At 43.9% G+C, this 13,628-nt stretch overlaps 2 protein-coding genes across 2 annotated transcripts in view; both read right to left on the bottom strand.

The window, feature by feature from the left end:
* The window catches only part of KIAA0319 (KIAA0319 ortholog), a 993,525-nt gene that overhangs the window by 639,267 nt on the left and 340,630 nt on the right, over positions 1-13,628 (bottom strand). The window lies entirely within an intron of this gene.
* Positions 9,063-9,746, bottom strand: LOC147722608 (Golgi integral membrane protein 4-like). Its single transcript, XM_086966579.1, has one exon. The coding sequence runs from the start codon at positions 9,744-9,746 to the stop codon at positions 9,063-9,065; it is 684 nt and encodes a 227-aa protein (XP_086822705.1).

The raw sequence follows: 13,628 nt of genomic DNA, 5'->3' as shown, positions 1-13,628 counted from the left end.
CCAAAGTAGTCAAGCTTAACTTAGAAGTAACGTGTAAACTATTTGTGCAGCACAAAAACAATAATAAAATGAAAACATAACACAAGAAAAATCTCAAACCAACTGGAGATATGAGCTTTTAAACATTTAGGGACAAATAGTGCTTAAAAGCACAAAGCACCAACTGAGGTAATCTGATCGCGCAGGGCTGAGGTAAAGTCACAAATTCAGGCTGACTGTGATGGAGTGCGGACCAGATACAGGGACCAAGTTAGTTCCTGGGAAAAAGAAAACATAAAATCCTGGTTTTGGATCCTTGTGCTGCGCAACGCCGGTACTGAGGAGTGATGCGGCGTCCAAATCGATGATGCGTTGCACAGCGGCGGTTCCATGAGCTTCAAGGGCTGTGATGAGGACATGCATAGAGGCTGAATCGCGCTGTGTTGGTTCCTATGAGGAGCTGCGAGGTTCACAATCAGGATGTGTAGTGCAGCGGCGATTCCGATGAGCTGTGAGGTCTGCAATGTGGTCTTGCATTGGGGTTGCGCCATACTGCATTAGTTCTGGTAGGGACCACAGCTTGGCTGGCAGAGCACCTTTGGCCCTACTTCCAAGGGTCAAGGACTGTGGGGGCACAACTTGGGGCATTAGTATTCACAACAGGTAGAGTCCAGGTGCAGGGGTCAAAAGGGTTATAGACTTTTCTGTCCGGGAGGCTTTGCTCAGGAGGCCAGTCAGCTAGCCATTGGAGTCACTCTGGTGGTCCAAGGTTCAAGATGCAGGTCCCGTCCTTCTCGCTCAGGCAGCAGGACAGCACAGTAACAGGGCAGTCATCCTTACAACAGCACAGCAGTCCTTCAGAGTCTTCTACAGCTCCCGGGGTGTACTGAAGTGTTGGATCTGAGGGACAACTCTTTATACTTGGTGCCCACTTTAATGTGGGAGAAGCTTCTGAGTACTCCTCCTACATCGGTGTCTAGAAAGTCATGCCTCTCTACTCTGGCTGCAGCTTGTCAGGAGGCACAAAAGACTAGTGTGAAATCCTCTGTGAGTGTGCTGAGGTAGAGCCTTTACAATGTGCAAGTGTTGTAGGTGACAGATCCTCCCCCTCATCCTGACAAGAGATTGACCATCCTGCCAACCACTATTCCCCCTTTGTTTTACTGTCTGGGAGCTCTACACAAAGACCAACTGCCAGTTATACCTAGTCATGTGACCCAGGTAGAGGCTGCAAGCACCAAATGGTTATGTCAAGAAAACACAAACTTTCTATTAGTGGCATTTTCAGAACTGAGACTTAAAATCCAACTTTACCATTAAAGAGGATTTAAAATTACAATACTGGACTTCCCTACCTGCTCCCAATTGAAAGTCATCCCTTTTTAAATGTAATAGGGTAACCCAATAGTATGCCATTAGAGAGGTAGGCCTTCCAATAGTGAAAAATTAATGAGTTTCTCACTACAAGGATATGTAAAATGTAAAAGTTCATGTCCCACTTTTTACACACAAAGTACCCTGCTCGGTGTTCTTTTATGGGTCTACCCTAGGGGTGACAAATGTATTAAAAAGGAAGAATTAGACCTGGCAAGAGGTTTATTTTGCCAGGTCAAAATGGCATGCATAGGCTGCAATGGCAGGCATGAGATATGTTTAAAGTGTTACTTAAGTGGGCAGCACAATCAGTGCTGCAGGCCCGCTAGTAGCATTTAATTGACATGCCCTGAGAATACGTAATACCACTTTACTAGGACTAACAAGTAAATGAAATGGGCCAATTGGGTATAAGCCAGTTTCACTATGTTTAAAGGAGAAAGCACAGGCACTTTGTTACTGGTTAGGAGTGGTAAAGTGTATAGAGTCCTAAAAGCCAACAAAAACGGTTTTGGACAACAGCAAGCTGAAGGCAAAACATTTTGTGATGACTGCAGAGAACTCCATGTTTAACAGTAATAATTAGGGATAGCAGCTGCTATCACTACCATGCCATTTGCTACCCCTAGAAATTCCCTTGCTATCCCTGGACACACAGGCCATGAAGGCAAAAGCAAGAAAACAGCAAACAGGTGTCTACTGGCCCTGTTTAGATTATACAGGTCCCCTGCAATTTTTGAGTTAAGCCCCTAACAAACACCTCTTCATGTTTACCATGTTTATGTTAGAGGTGTCACGGTTTGCACTTCACAGATGACAAGGTTTTTATGCTTCAAGAGTCATGGAGCATTTAGACAGTTTTGATAGCTTGAGAGAAATGGCATACGTTGGTGGTTCTTCTGACCACATACAACCAGCGGTATTCCTGCAGCATTTAGAGGTCTGGGAAGAGAAATGTTTGCACAGGTGGACACTCACCTGCATCTGCCTATTTAGGTAAGGATGACAGTCACTAGGTTTCAGTGTCCAGGACTGCTATACAAATCTAGGAAGGAAACAGCAATTACTACGCGGATTTTCCCACGCAGTACCAATACACCACATGCATTACAACGCATGCAATGTAACAACGCGTAGCCATTACCATGCATACCGTTACATCGCATTCACTTTCACAACACATGCGCTGTAATGGCTATCCACGTCGTTGTGAGGAAACTAAGGCTGTTTCCTCACCACGACGTAAGCAGGCAGGAAATGGAGGACACCGAGCCGTTGCACAGGGATGACACCGTTGGGGAGAGAGGAACCACGAGGAGGGTGAGGTAAGTGGGATTGCGATTCGGGTGGGGGTTACTTTTTTGTAGTGTTGTAATGTTTGTGAAGTGTTGTGTAGTGTAGTGTTTTAGGTTTTAGGGTAGTGTCGGGGGGTCGTGCAGGGTAGTGTTTCAGTGTAGGGTCCGGACTGGGTGAAGGGGCAGGGTTCGTCTGGGGGTAGTGTTTTTGGGTTTAGGGTAGTGTTGTAGTGTTTGTGTAGTGTAGTGTTTTAGGGTTTAAGGTAGTGTTGTAGTGTAGTGTTTTGTGGTTTAGGGTAGTGTTGTAGTATTTGTGTAGTGATTTAGGGTTTAGGGTAGTGTTGTAATGTTTGTGTAGTGTAGTGTTTTAGGGTTCAGGGTAATGTTGTAGTGTTTGTGTAGTGTAGTGTTTTAGGGTTTAGGTTAGTGTTGTAGTGTGTGTAGTGGTTTAGGGTTTAGTTCAGTTCAGTTTCAAGCTTTATTCGGGTGCATAGTGAACATAGTGCAGTGTTTTAGGGTAGTGTCAGGGGGGGGGTCGTGCAGGGTAGTGTAGTGTTATTGTAGGGAGTAGTTGTGCTGGCGTAGAGTAGTGTCACTTACCTTGCAAACTCTCACCACCAGTGTAGCTTTGCCACGCATGCCTTTGGATGTAATGGCATGCGTGGTAAAGGCATAGTCGTGGTACACGTTGGCGATGTAATAGCATGTCGTCATTGACATTGCGTAGTAATAACCACGTTGTAATGGCGCCCATGGTATTGGTATACGATGCAATGACATACGTCCAATCTAGGAAGTCCTTCCTGGGGGAAACCAAGTAATGGCCCTGAAAGGCAGGGAAATAGTCTCCATGCATCAAGGCCACTATCAACGGATCCCCACTCCAGGGATTTGTTTCTGTAAATTAAAGCACTCTGCCGATGGGCAAAAAACAAAGATGTCACCTGATCTGCAAAGTTCACAGCCTTCACTGCACACTGACAACTGCAATGAGGGCTTTGGAGAGCACTGCCTGCCTGGTGGAGATCTCTCTCCAAGGGGGCGGGCCCTCACCCAGGGCATCAGAGACCATAGCCTTTACTGATATACTACATATGTTCTAGATCTGACCCTTCACCCTTGGAGTGAAATGACATGTTTTAGGCATTTATTAAACAATACAAAATGACTCTGTAATGCTCCTGTCTCCTTGGTGGTTTAATGAATCTGCATAGCTTACCAAGGTTTTATTGACTTTATTTAGAGAATGCACATGGACAAATGCCTAATTAGTCGTGGAAGGGCATGTGGTGCTGTTTGTGTAAATGAATGAGTGGGCATGTAAAATGAGTCATAGACGTGTCAAAGGAAGCTACTTTGTGCAGATGGCTAATGAACTCAAACCTGCATCACAGGACGTGTGCTTGGCTTGCTATGACTTCCTCCTTTTGAGCATTGCCTTCTGGGAAAGAGAAATGTTCACCTCAAACTCATAACTGAGTGAGCACATAGATGATATTAGCTCCATTATAAGCTACACCTGGAAAGCTCTAGAGACGACTCTTAACTTGCGTGTTAAGGCGAAGCATGTCAGGTCATGCAATGCTATACTATGACATTCTGTAAGGGATTTCTGGTCCGTGTCCATGGATCCTAAGGGGTGCTTCAAGGTGTGAGGCGCTTTTCAAATCTGAACTTCTCTTAGCCTGTCTGGCCCTTAATAAGGAGGAGTGATCATGTTTGTAACAATCTGGTCTGCTCACCTTGGCTTTATTTTAGAATTTAGATGTAGTTGTTATTTTCTCTGATCACGACATATACGAAAGGTTCATCATGACAAGCTCCTGCTCCTGTTGTCGGTCCAATATTGCATCGCAGAAATGTGATGCAGCAGGTTGTGGAATTTTGATATGGGTCTGTGAATAGTCAAGCGCCTTGGAGGTGTAATAACTTCTGTGGACATTGGTAAGTGCACCCTGATTCCAGAACATATCATAACTCGACCAATGCCAGCTCACAGGTGTTCCATGATCGGAGCACACGAGTACTTTTAAAACAGGGCAGCTGCACACACAGGTATGAATCACGCACTTAAGCACCAGCACTATCCCATAAATTACCCTTCGCTGTATGCCTTGTGTTTAAGTAGTCAATTCAGCACCTCTGTCCAGCAAATCTCCTTGGCTTACACCACACGGATGCCACTCCAACACATCTCTGGTCTACAAACACATCACACAACATATCAGTCACGCACATGCACGGTCCTCTATGCTGGGCAGGGTAACAGTACTTTTGAGGCCACACTAATGGCAGCTGCTTGCTATATAAAAGCACTTAAAACGCACTGTAATGATCCGGCTTTTTTTTCAGAGAACAGCCCGGAATTCTGTGCATCAAAACCACAACATATATTAATGGACACGGACCATTAAAAGGGCCGTAGATCTATTACTTCTACTATTCGTGGAATACCGAGGCCTTCCTAAGAAATCATGCTTCTCAATTTCAACATGCTCCTGATAAAAGACTGGTATGGAGATAACGTACGAATAGCCCTGTGATCATTACACTGGTTCCGCGTCCAGAATCAGATTCTGCTTAATTCACTGTGCTTACGCCATAAACCTTACTTGGGCCCCAAAACACATTTTTTAGCCAAAATGGGCCCATCTTCCAACCAAGATGAAACATGTGAACTTCTGATGACATGTATTTGAAAATACAGCCTTCCGAATGTGTATGGCTCAGCAGGAGATGCCCATTTAAAACAGCTCTCTGAAATTCTCTGTCTGGCAGAAGGCAGCCTCTTTTGTATATATTTTGAGGCTGGGAAATGTGACCTGAATTTCAAAAAAAAGTTTTCTTGTCTCTCGAGGTTTTTTTAGTTGATAAAAATTATAATCCAATAAAAGTTTTGCTAAACTAGTGTGAAACTTCAACTATAACCTTTATGGCTAATATTATGAGTAACATGCAAATAAATTATGGGGATAATTCGTAAAGCAAGTCACAAATGTTCACCCGCAGGAAAATAACTGTACAATGGTGCAGATGAACAGCAAGAATTTACAAGAGTTTACAGACGTAGGCCTGGAAACCACCCTCCTAAAAAAATCTTGTGAAGCCTATTTTTCGCATGTTCAAACATACAGGCATTTGCTCGCTCATTTGAAAACCTTCTCAGCAATTGCAAATTCACTTGTTTAAACTTTGTTACTCTCCAAGGGGAAAATATTTCCCCCTCACCCCATAGAGAAATAATTTTTCATTTACATCCATCCTTTTTCTTACCATGAAAAAAAGTTTTACTCTTGTGTGAGAAGACAATGAAGCGGAGTACCCTCAAACATGTAGGTGTATGGGTGCGCACACACTCATAGGGCAGTTCAGCCCTGGAACTATATCTTCCCATCTGCTTACCACCCCCTATGTACAGATTTGGTAAAAGGCTGGGCCAGACTAGGAAATTAAAACAGCACTGGCAAAAGTAATAAATTTAGCCCCCATGTGCAGACGTGCTAAAGTGTGCTAGAACCAGAGGAACTTTTTCAAGTTGACACTGGGATCGCATAACGGGTACCATCACTCCTGGAGGCTGAAATCAGTGTCAAGTCGGCCTCCTGGGGCTCCAGTCTCCTGGGGGTATGCCCGCTTGCCCGGGTGGCCAATTCGCCCATGGTGAAAGTTGGCTAAATTAGACCTTGCTATAATAAAAACCAAGATTTAATATTAGACCTGACAAATTCAAAGAGGTTATCAGACCACTGAGAATGCTGCAATAATGTGCCACCTCACTGCATGGGCCAAAAGGGACAAGCAGATTTTTACGGTACATCTAGATTTCTGAGGCATCCCGCCCTCATTACTATTAGTCCATGTCCTGTTGACCAATGGTTACCCACTTGTCCAAAGGGCGGCCTAGTTCTAACTGGGTAGATCTGGACTCCAATGTCTGGGGCTCTGCTTGGTAGAGTGTTATTATTGTCTGATGAAAAGTCCCTGTCCAATTTCTCTGGCAATATTCTGCAAAGGCAGGGATGGATGAATTTCCCACTGACTTTTCCCTATTTGTGTACTTGTATCTGGTACTGTAAGGTCATTAAGTAAATGGACATTTGCATAGCACTAATGCACAAAAAAACATATACCTACCATGATGCCGGCAAACCTGTCAATGTACTCTAGAAGGTGAGTTTATATCAATGGTAAACTACAGGTGTTTTTATAGTTTATTTTGTGTCTCTCATGTGGAGGAGAGCTGAATAGTATGAGCACAGAACATGCATTCTACCTTGTAAATACCACACTTAGATGTCCTCTTAAAAGCACTCACATGGTATTAAATGAAGAAGTGTCCTTCTTGGTTTTGCCAATTCCCGAGGGGAACTACATCCTTCCCAGTAGTGCTCTAAAGTCACTCAGTGGAATATGGAGTACCAAAGGTTGCACATGTTATGAAAACATACAAATCAATATTTATAAACTGATTTTGTTGTTTCTTCATCTTTATTTTTTTAAATATTTGTTGTAATACTTTATTCGATAAAAATATATCATAAAAGTACAGAGATAAAATCACAATAAACAATTACAGGTATTACTACAAATTCATTAGAAGAAAAAATTATTGTTACAGTTGGTTTTTAAAAATGTGGAAAAAGTCTACAGAGATATGTATAAAAAGGATGCACTCTTAAGTCGATAAAAGCAGTCCAGATCGTGTAATTGAGTATTTCTGATATTTTATTACAATCTGTATCAGGACAAATGGATGTGTGGGATTCCACAAACTGAGTTCATGTATAATTATTCTTCACTGAGGGCTGATTTAGCATTTGAAAGATGGTACTCTATTTGACAGAATGGCGGAGAGCATTACCTCCATCATGCTGATGGACCACGTCCCTCAGATTTAGAGAGGATCATCAGTCCAGCTGCCCTCTTTGAACATTGAAAGGAATAGCCATCATGAGTGTAAGTAACAAAGAAATAGTATTTAAGAACTATAGCGAAGGTGTAGGGTGCCACTGTGCTCAGAGACATCATGACAAAAAATGAAATGTAAAAAAAAGGGTAGCAGAGGGACCTTTCTCAAAAAAGGGCTAATCTAATTTAAAAAAAAGTAGTGGGAAAAAAGTCTGCAGGACCTCTATGGCCTAGAACCTGAAACATTGAGGTTCCTGTGAAAATTGACCTTGAGCCTCGTTTTAGAATCTCTCCCTGCAAGTGGTTGACAACCAATGATGCATCATTAGTTCGCAAATGTAAAGTGGTCTTCCTTATGTAGCCCATATCAGGTTAAGGCAATGAGGAAATAGCTAGATGTGCTAACAGGCCAGAGCTTCTAAAGGGATGAGTCTGATCATACCGCTGTTTCCCTTGAAATTAAAGGGTATTACAGGTGCCTCTCAGGGTCAAAGGATATTTGTAGGCTCTTGACACTGCCATGGTGAGAAAGGGAGAGTGTATAATGGCTGGGTGGAGAAGAAGACAAGGCTGCTGCTGTTCTCTTCTGGGTGAAGCGGTGGTTGGCTTTTATTAGTCTGTGTTGGCTGGAGTGAGGAGGCTCCAAAGCTCTGTTCAAAGTGGAAAAGTTTGCACTAACTTCCATTACTCTCTGCCAGGAAGGGGAGACTTAAAGACCACCCAATACTCTCTTTCGGAGGAAATGGATGGCATTGCTTCCATCATGCTTCACTAAGAGAGGGAGAGTAGTTTCCACTACTCTCTGCTGACTGAGAGCAAGTGGATTCTCTGAATGGCGAAGAGTAGCCTGGCTTCCATTAGTCTCTCCTGGTTGGCCGGGAATAAGAGATTTTCCACTACTGTCTTCAGCAAGGGAGAGAGTAATATTCCTTTCGGTACCTGGCTTACAAGAATGGAGTGGAATCCAATATTCGTTAAATTTCTAATTTGGCCCCTTCGATTGAGAACTTGCACAGTCCCTCTCTCTTTCACACACACTGGAGTATAAAGCTTTCAAAGATTGGCTAAACGTTTGCCACTGAATCTAATCAGCATCAAGGTCAGATTTCCTGTGTACTCGTCAACAGTGCGGAAAGGCATTGCATTCTTGTCCACCATCCAGGTCAGAATGTCATATCCAATATTCATGTTCGAAAATTCATCATAGTAGATGGTACTGTTTCTGATGGTGAAGTATATAGTCTTTATCGCTTTCAGCAGCTCGTATCCAGCTTGGATGCCATTCACCGACCCCTAGAAACGCATGGCACGGCCATCTTTATCCTTCGCTAGCCATAGAGGCAAAGCTGGCTGTGGCAGAACTTCAAGAGACCCTGTCCGGGGTACCAACAATTTTCGGAGAGATTCAATTTCTGGGGTTTTCTTCCCAGAGTCTGTCGGCGTCAGCGTAGTATTCGCTTGTTGGCTAGTCTGTTCGCGAATACGCTGCAATTCAGCCTCCAAGGCTCAGGAATGCTTCTTATCTGGGGTCCGAAACTGCAATGGGTGGCGCCGCCGGACTGTGACCAGCTTGAAGCTTGGTATCCTCTGAAGAGCTTCATTCAGCTGGTGCATCATATTCAGCTGCTTCTGCCCACTAAGCAGCTTATAGCGGACCTCTTCATGTCCATTGCGAACAACCATACTTTGTTCCATTACTTTCCATTTTATATCCAGCAGCATCACCACGTGTTTCTCATTCTCATGCTGCAGATGCACATATTTCTGGTTGTGCTTTAGAGGGTTATACTGCACTTGCAAGTCCAGGAGCTGCTCCTTCCCTTCTTCATGCTGGTTCTTTAGGATCATTTGCTGAGAGTGGTTGATTGGGTCTTCCTTCTCTTTGCTCAGGGCTTCTTGAGCTTCTAATTTATATTCTACAAAATCTTCCTTGGTCTTCTTGAGCTCCGCACGCTCCTTCTGGAGGGCCTGCTCCAGCCTGGACCGGTCCTCATTCACCTCTTGTAGCTGGGCAGAGAGCGTCTCCTGCTGCTGCTTGAACTTGAGTAACAGGTTCTCGGAGCTGGGCGCTGTCTCCTGTAATTGCGTGTACAGGTGGATCACGCAGCTAAGGCACATTAAGGCCAGCAAGCAGAAGCCTGTCTGCAGAACCCTCATCTGCCTGCGAAATCCGCAGGCCCCGGGTCCCATGGCCGGGGAGCTTGTTTCCTCGTCAGCAAGGGCCGGACCCTCGGACTCCCGCTATCATCTTGATAGTAATGTCCGACTACCAGTCTCAAGAGAAATGCGCGGGCCTATAAAGCCCTGCTCAGCATCACGGATTATGACGTTCTTGTGAATTCACAGCGCCACACTGTTGTAGTAACGTAAGACACGGTCTAGTGTCTCAGTTCTTTCTGTAACTGCACACCTAACACCCACCCACCACCAGGCGTCACAGGTCATGTGACACTGGCCAATAAAGGGGCCGAGCGCTCGTGCTCTGGGCCCATTCACCCATCTGTTACCACTGTGTCGGTGTCTGCCTCATTGTGTGCTTGCTGCGTCATGAGGGCCTAGCGCCCCTCACCTCAGGATCACGACAACTGTTACGTCAAAGCGCTATGCGTCCCGTTCGAGTATCAACCCTGGCAGTACAGCTTTATCATCCCGTGTGTACGTCACTGCGCGTGCTGTGAGACGTTCCTGGGCGCGCCCGGCCCTTCAGAGCCCCTTCCGCTGAGCCTGTGAGGATGCTCCTCGAGCCCTTGAAATGGATGTATGAGATCACAGACTCTCTGTCGAATATTCCTGCAGGAAGCACGTGGCCTTCGCCGACAGCTCATCACTTTTTCCGTGGAAGAAGGCCCGTTTTCACACCGCTGCACTCTGTGCCTTCTGCAGCCAAACGCTCTCAACCGATCTGACACCAAAACACCTCTTGCTACCGGAAACATACACATCACGAGGCCCCGAACCAGGTGGCATCCGAACAAATAGGAATACACAAAGTTTTAGGGCTTTCCATCGCTAACACACAATCTAAGTCGCTCTCTATGTGCGCAGGTGCTCACGCGTCTACCACTTGCAGTAATTCAATATTTGAGTAGGCTGTTATTGCCCCAACCCAATGATTATGATCACTTCTGCGCATTACATTATTAGTTAATGACATGAATCCTGGAAGACTGCAGGGGTATAACTTTGAAATATCTTCCCTGCATGAACGAAGAATAAGTCATGGATGTCAGCACAACAGCAAAACACAAAGGCCTCTGCTTCGTTCTTTGAGAACGTTTCTGACAGTGGAGTGAACAGTTCCCATACACCACGAAATGGAAATCTGAAAGCATATTAAATCAACCAATGAGTCAGAACAAAACAAGGAAAGGATAACTAGATTTCACAATATGACGAAGAGCAGGATGGCTTCAGCAAAAAGTCATTCGGCGGCTTAACTTCAGTACCTTAAGGAGACATGGTATATACACTGCTTTATCACAGAAATTGGTTAGCTTGCCTCACGAGGTGCCAAGCGTGTTAAAAAACATATCCAGCATGGAACGGGTCAATTTCACTAGGGCACGAACAGTGTATGGATTTAGCACTGCAAACCAGAAATCAATACACCCTACCTTGTCCATATACATGACACTGTGAATGAATGATACAACCTCATCGACTCCTGTTTTTAAAATAAATTGTGAGATTTGTGTGCACAAAGTTATTTTCAAATGTGTCAGACGATTATGACCTCCGAACTATGCCACCAATTCTTAACATATAAACTTTGATAAACTATAATCTTTGCTTTAACATATTTGCAGTGACAATAGAAGTTACTCAAATAAAAGTTATTTAGAGCACCTGTACTAATAGATGCCCATTTAGACATTTATTACTACAGTGCAAAGTGCAAACCCCAGTGTTTTACCACAACAGAGTGAACTTTACATGAAAAAAGCACTGTATACTGCCTCAGAGTGCATTCTCTTTTCATCCTGAGGGTACGCTGAACTATAGACAAACAAAAAGCGACATCTTTAACCCCTTTGCTGCTAGGCCTCCCCCCGCCACCCCCCCCATCCCCGCTAAGCCTTTCTTGGGGTATTTGGGGTAGTTTGCGCTTAGGCCACTGTAACTTTCTGACCACACAAGGTATCCATGCCAAATGTGCGCCCTTTTCTTCCAACATCATGCGGATTCTATAGGTACCGAGGGTTTGTGGATTCCCCTGGGGGGGAACAGAAACTAGCCAAAATATAGCTAAATGTTTTTTTGTTTTTTTTAAATGGGAAAAGTGCTGCAAATGAAACAGTCCAGTATTTTTCCCTGCAAATGGTATCAACAACGGGTTTGTGGGGCTGAAATCAACATTTTCCCAGCTTTCAGGGATTGACAGACTCTTGTCAGAAAACCAAAATGTTTTACACAGTTTTGGAATTTTAGTGGGACATAGCCTATTTTTGCTATTTTTGCGCTTTCAACCTTCTTCCAATTAATGGCAGAAATAGGTACGAAAGCAATAAAGAATCCTGGAAAGTTACACATTTTAAAAAAATAAACAACATTCTGAATTCAGGAAGGGGTCATTTGTGTAGATGAGGTAAAAAAACAGTAATTTGTTCCAATTTTTTCACCTGTAACTTCTTCTAAGTATGACAAATGTTTGATACCAATATATCGTTACATCCGCTGGACCTTTATAATTGTGGGGATATATAGGACTAGAAGGGTTACCAAGAACCCGACACACCCAGTGCAAATAACTGAGCAGCATCTTTAATGATTTTTTATTATGTACCGGGTATATAGCATTTGATTTGGGAAAATATATACAGTGAAAAATGAGGATGACAGACACCTATGTATTTCTGAAATTGGAACAAAATATAGAGTTTAGAAACAGTAGCTATTTGCACATTTCCGAAATTATGAGTACCCATACTAGCATGAGAATTGTAGGACATTTTTCAAAGTGACTTCTTTTTTACACATTGTCTTCCATTTGGAAGGCAGAAATGTATTGAAAGTCAATAGGTAATATCAGTTGCCCTGAGTCTCCCGATAAAAATGATACCTCTCTTGTGTGGGTGGCCTAGTGCCCGTGACAGGAAACTGCTCAAAAACGCAACGCGGACACACTTAATTTTTACAGTGAAAACGGACCCGTTTTATTCAAAGTGTCTAGCTGTAGATTTTGAACCCTAGCTCTGACGGCACCTAGAGAAACCTAGCAAATGTATCCATTTTTGAAAACTAGACACCCGGAGGAAACCAGGAAGAGGTGACTTGTCTGGCTATCACCAGGTTCCGTTACCGAGAATCCCTTGCAAATCTCAAACTTTTTAAAAAAAGCACACATTTTCCTCACATTTCTGCAGTAGAAAGTTATGGAATCTGCGTGGATCCACAAAATTCCACCCATCCCGTATTCCCCAAAGTCGAACGAGAAAAATGGTACCTTACTTGTGTGGGTAGGCCAGGCGGCTGCGACAGGAAATGGCCCAAAACGCAACGTGGACACACCACATTTTCACAGTGAAAACTGACCCTTTTTTTGCAAAGTGCCTAGCTGTAGATTTTGAACCCTAGCTTTGCCGGCACCTAGGGAAACCTAGCAAACCTATACATTTTTTTAAACTAGACACACAGGGGAATACAGGATAAGGTGACTTGTCTTGCTCTCACCAGGTTCTGTTACCCACAATCCCTTGCAAACCTCAAACTTTGTAAAAAAAAAACCTCCTAATTTTCCTCACATTTCTGTGGTGAAAAGTTCTGGAATATGTGTGGATCTACAAAATTCCATGCACCCCGCATTCCCCAAAGTCTTCCAAGAAAAATGGTACCTCACTTGTGTGGGTAGGTCTAGTGTCCGCAACAGGATACAGCCCAAAACGCAATGTGGACACACCACATTTTCACAGTGAAAACTGACCTATTTTTGCAAAGTGGATAGCTGTAGATTTTGAACCCTAGCTCGGCCTGCACCAAGGGAAACCTAGCAAACCTATACATTTTTAAAAACTAGACACTCGGGGAATCCAGGAAGGGGTGACTTGTCTGGCTCTCACCAGGTTCTGTTACCTA

The sequence above is a fragment of the Lissotriton vulgaris genome, chromosome 4_1 (assembly GCF_964263255.1).
Source record: "Lissotriton vulgaris chromosome 4_1, aLisVul1.2, whole genome shotgun sequence".
Classification (NCBI taxonomy): domain Eukaryota; kingdom Metazoa; phylum Chordata; class Amphibia; order Caudata; family Salamandridae; genus Lissotriton; species Lissotriton vulgaris.
This window is presented reverse-complemented; position numbering and strand designations above follow the sequence as displayed.

What these genes read in the sequence shown, in the direction of transcription:
- LOC147722608 (XM_086966579.1), bottom strand. Translation starts at nt 9,746, where the DNA reads ATGGGACCCGGGGCCTGCGGATTTCGCAGGCAGATGAGGGTTCTGCAG.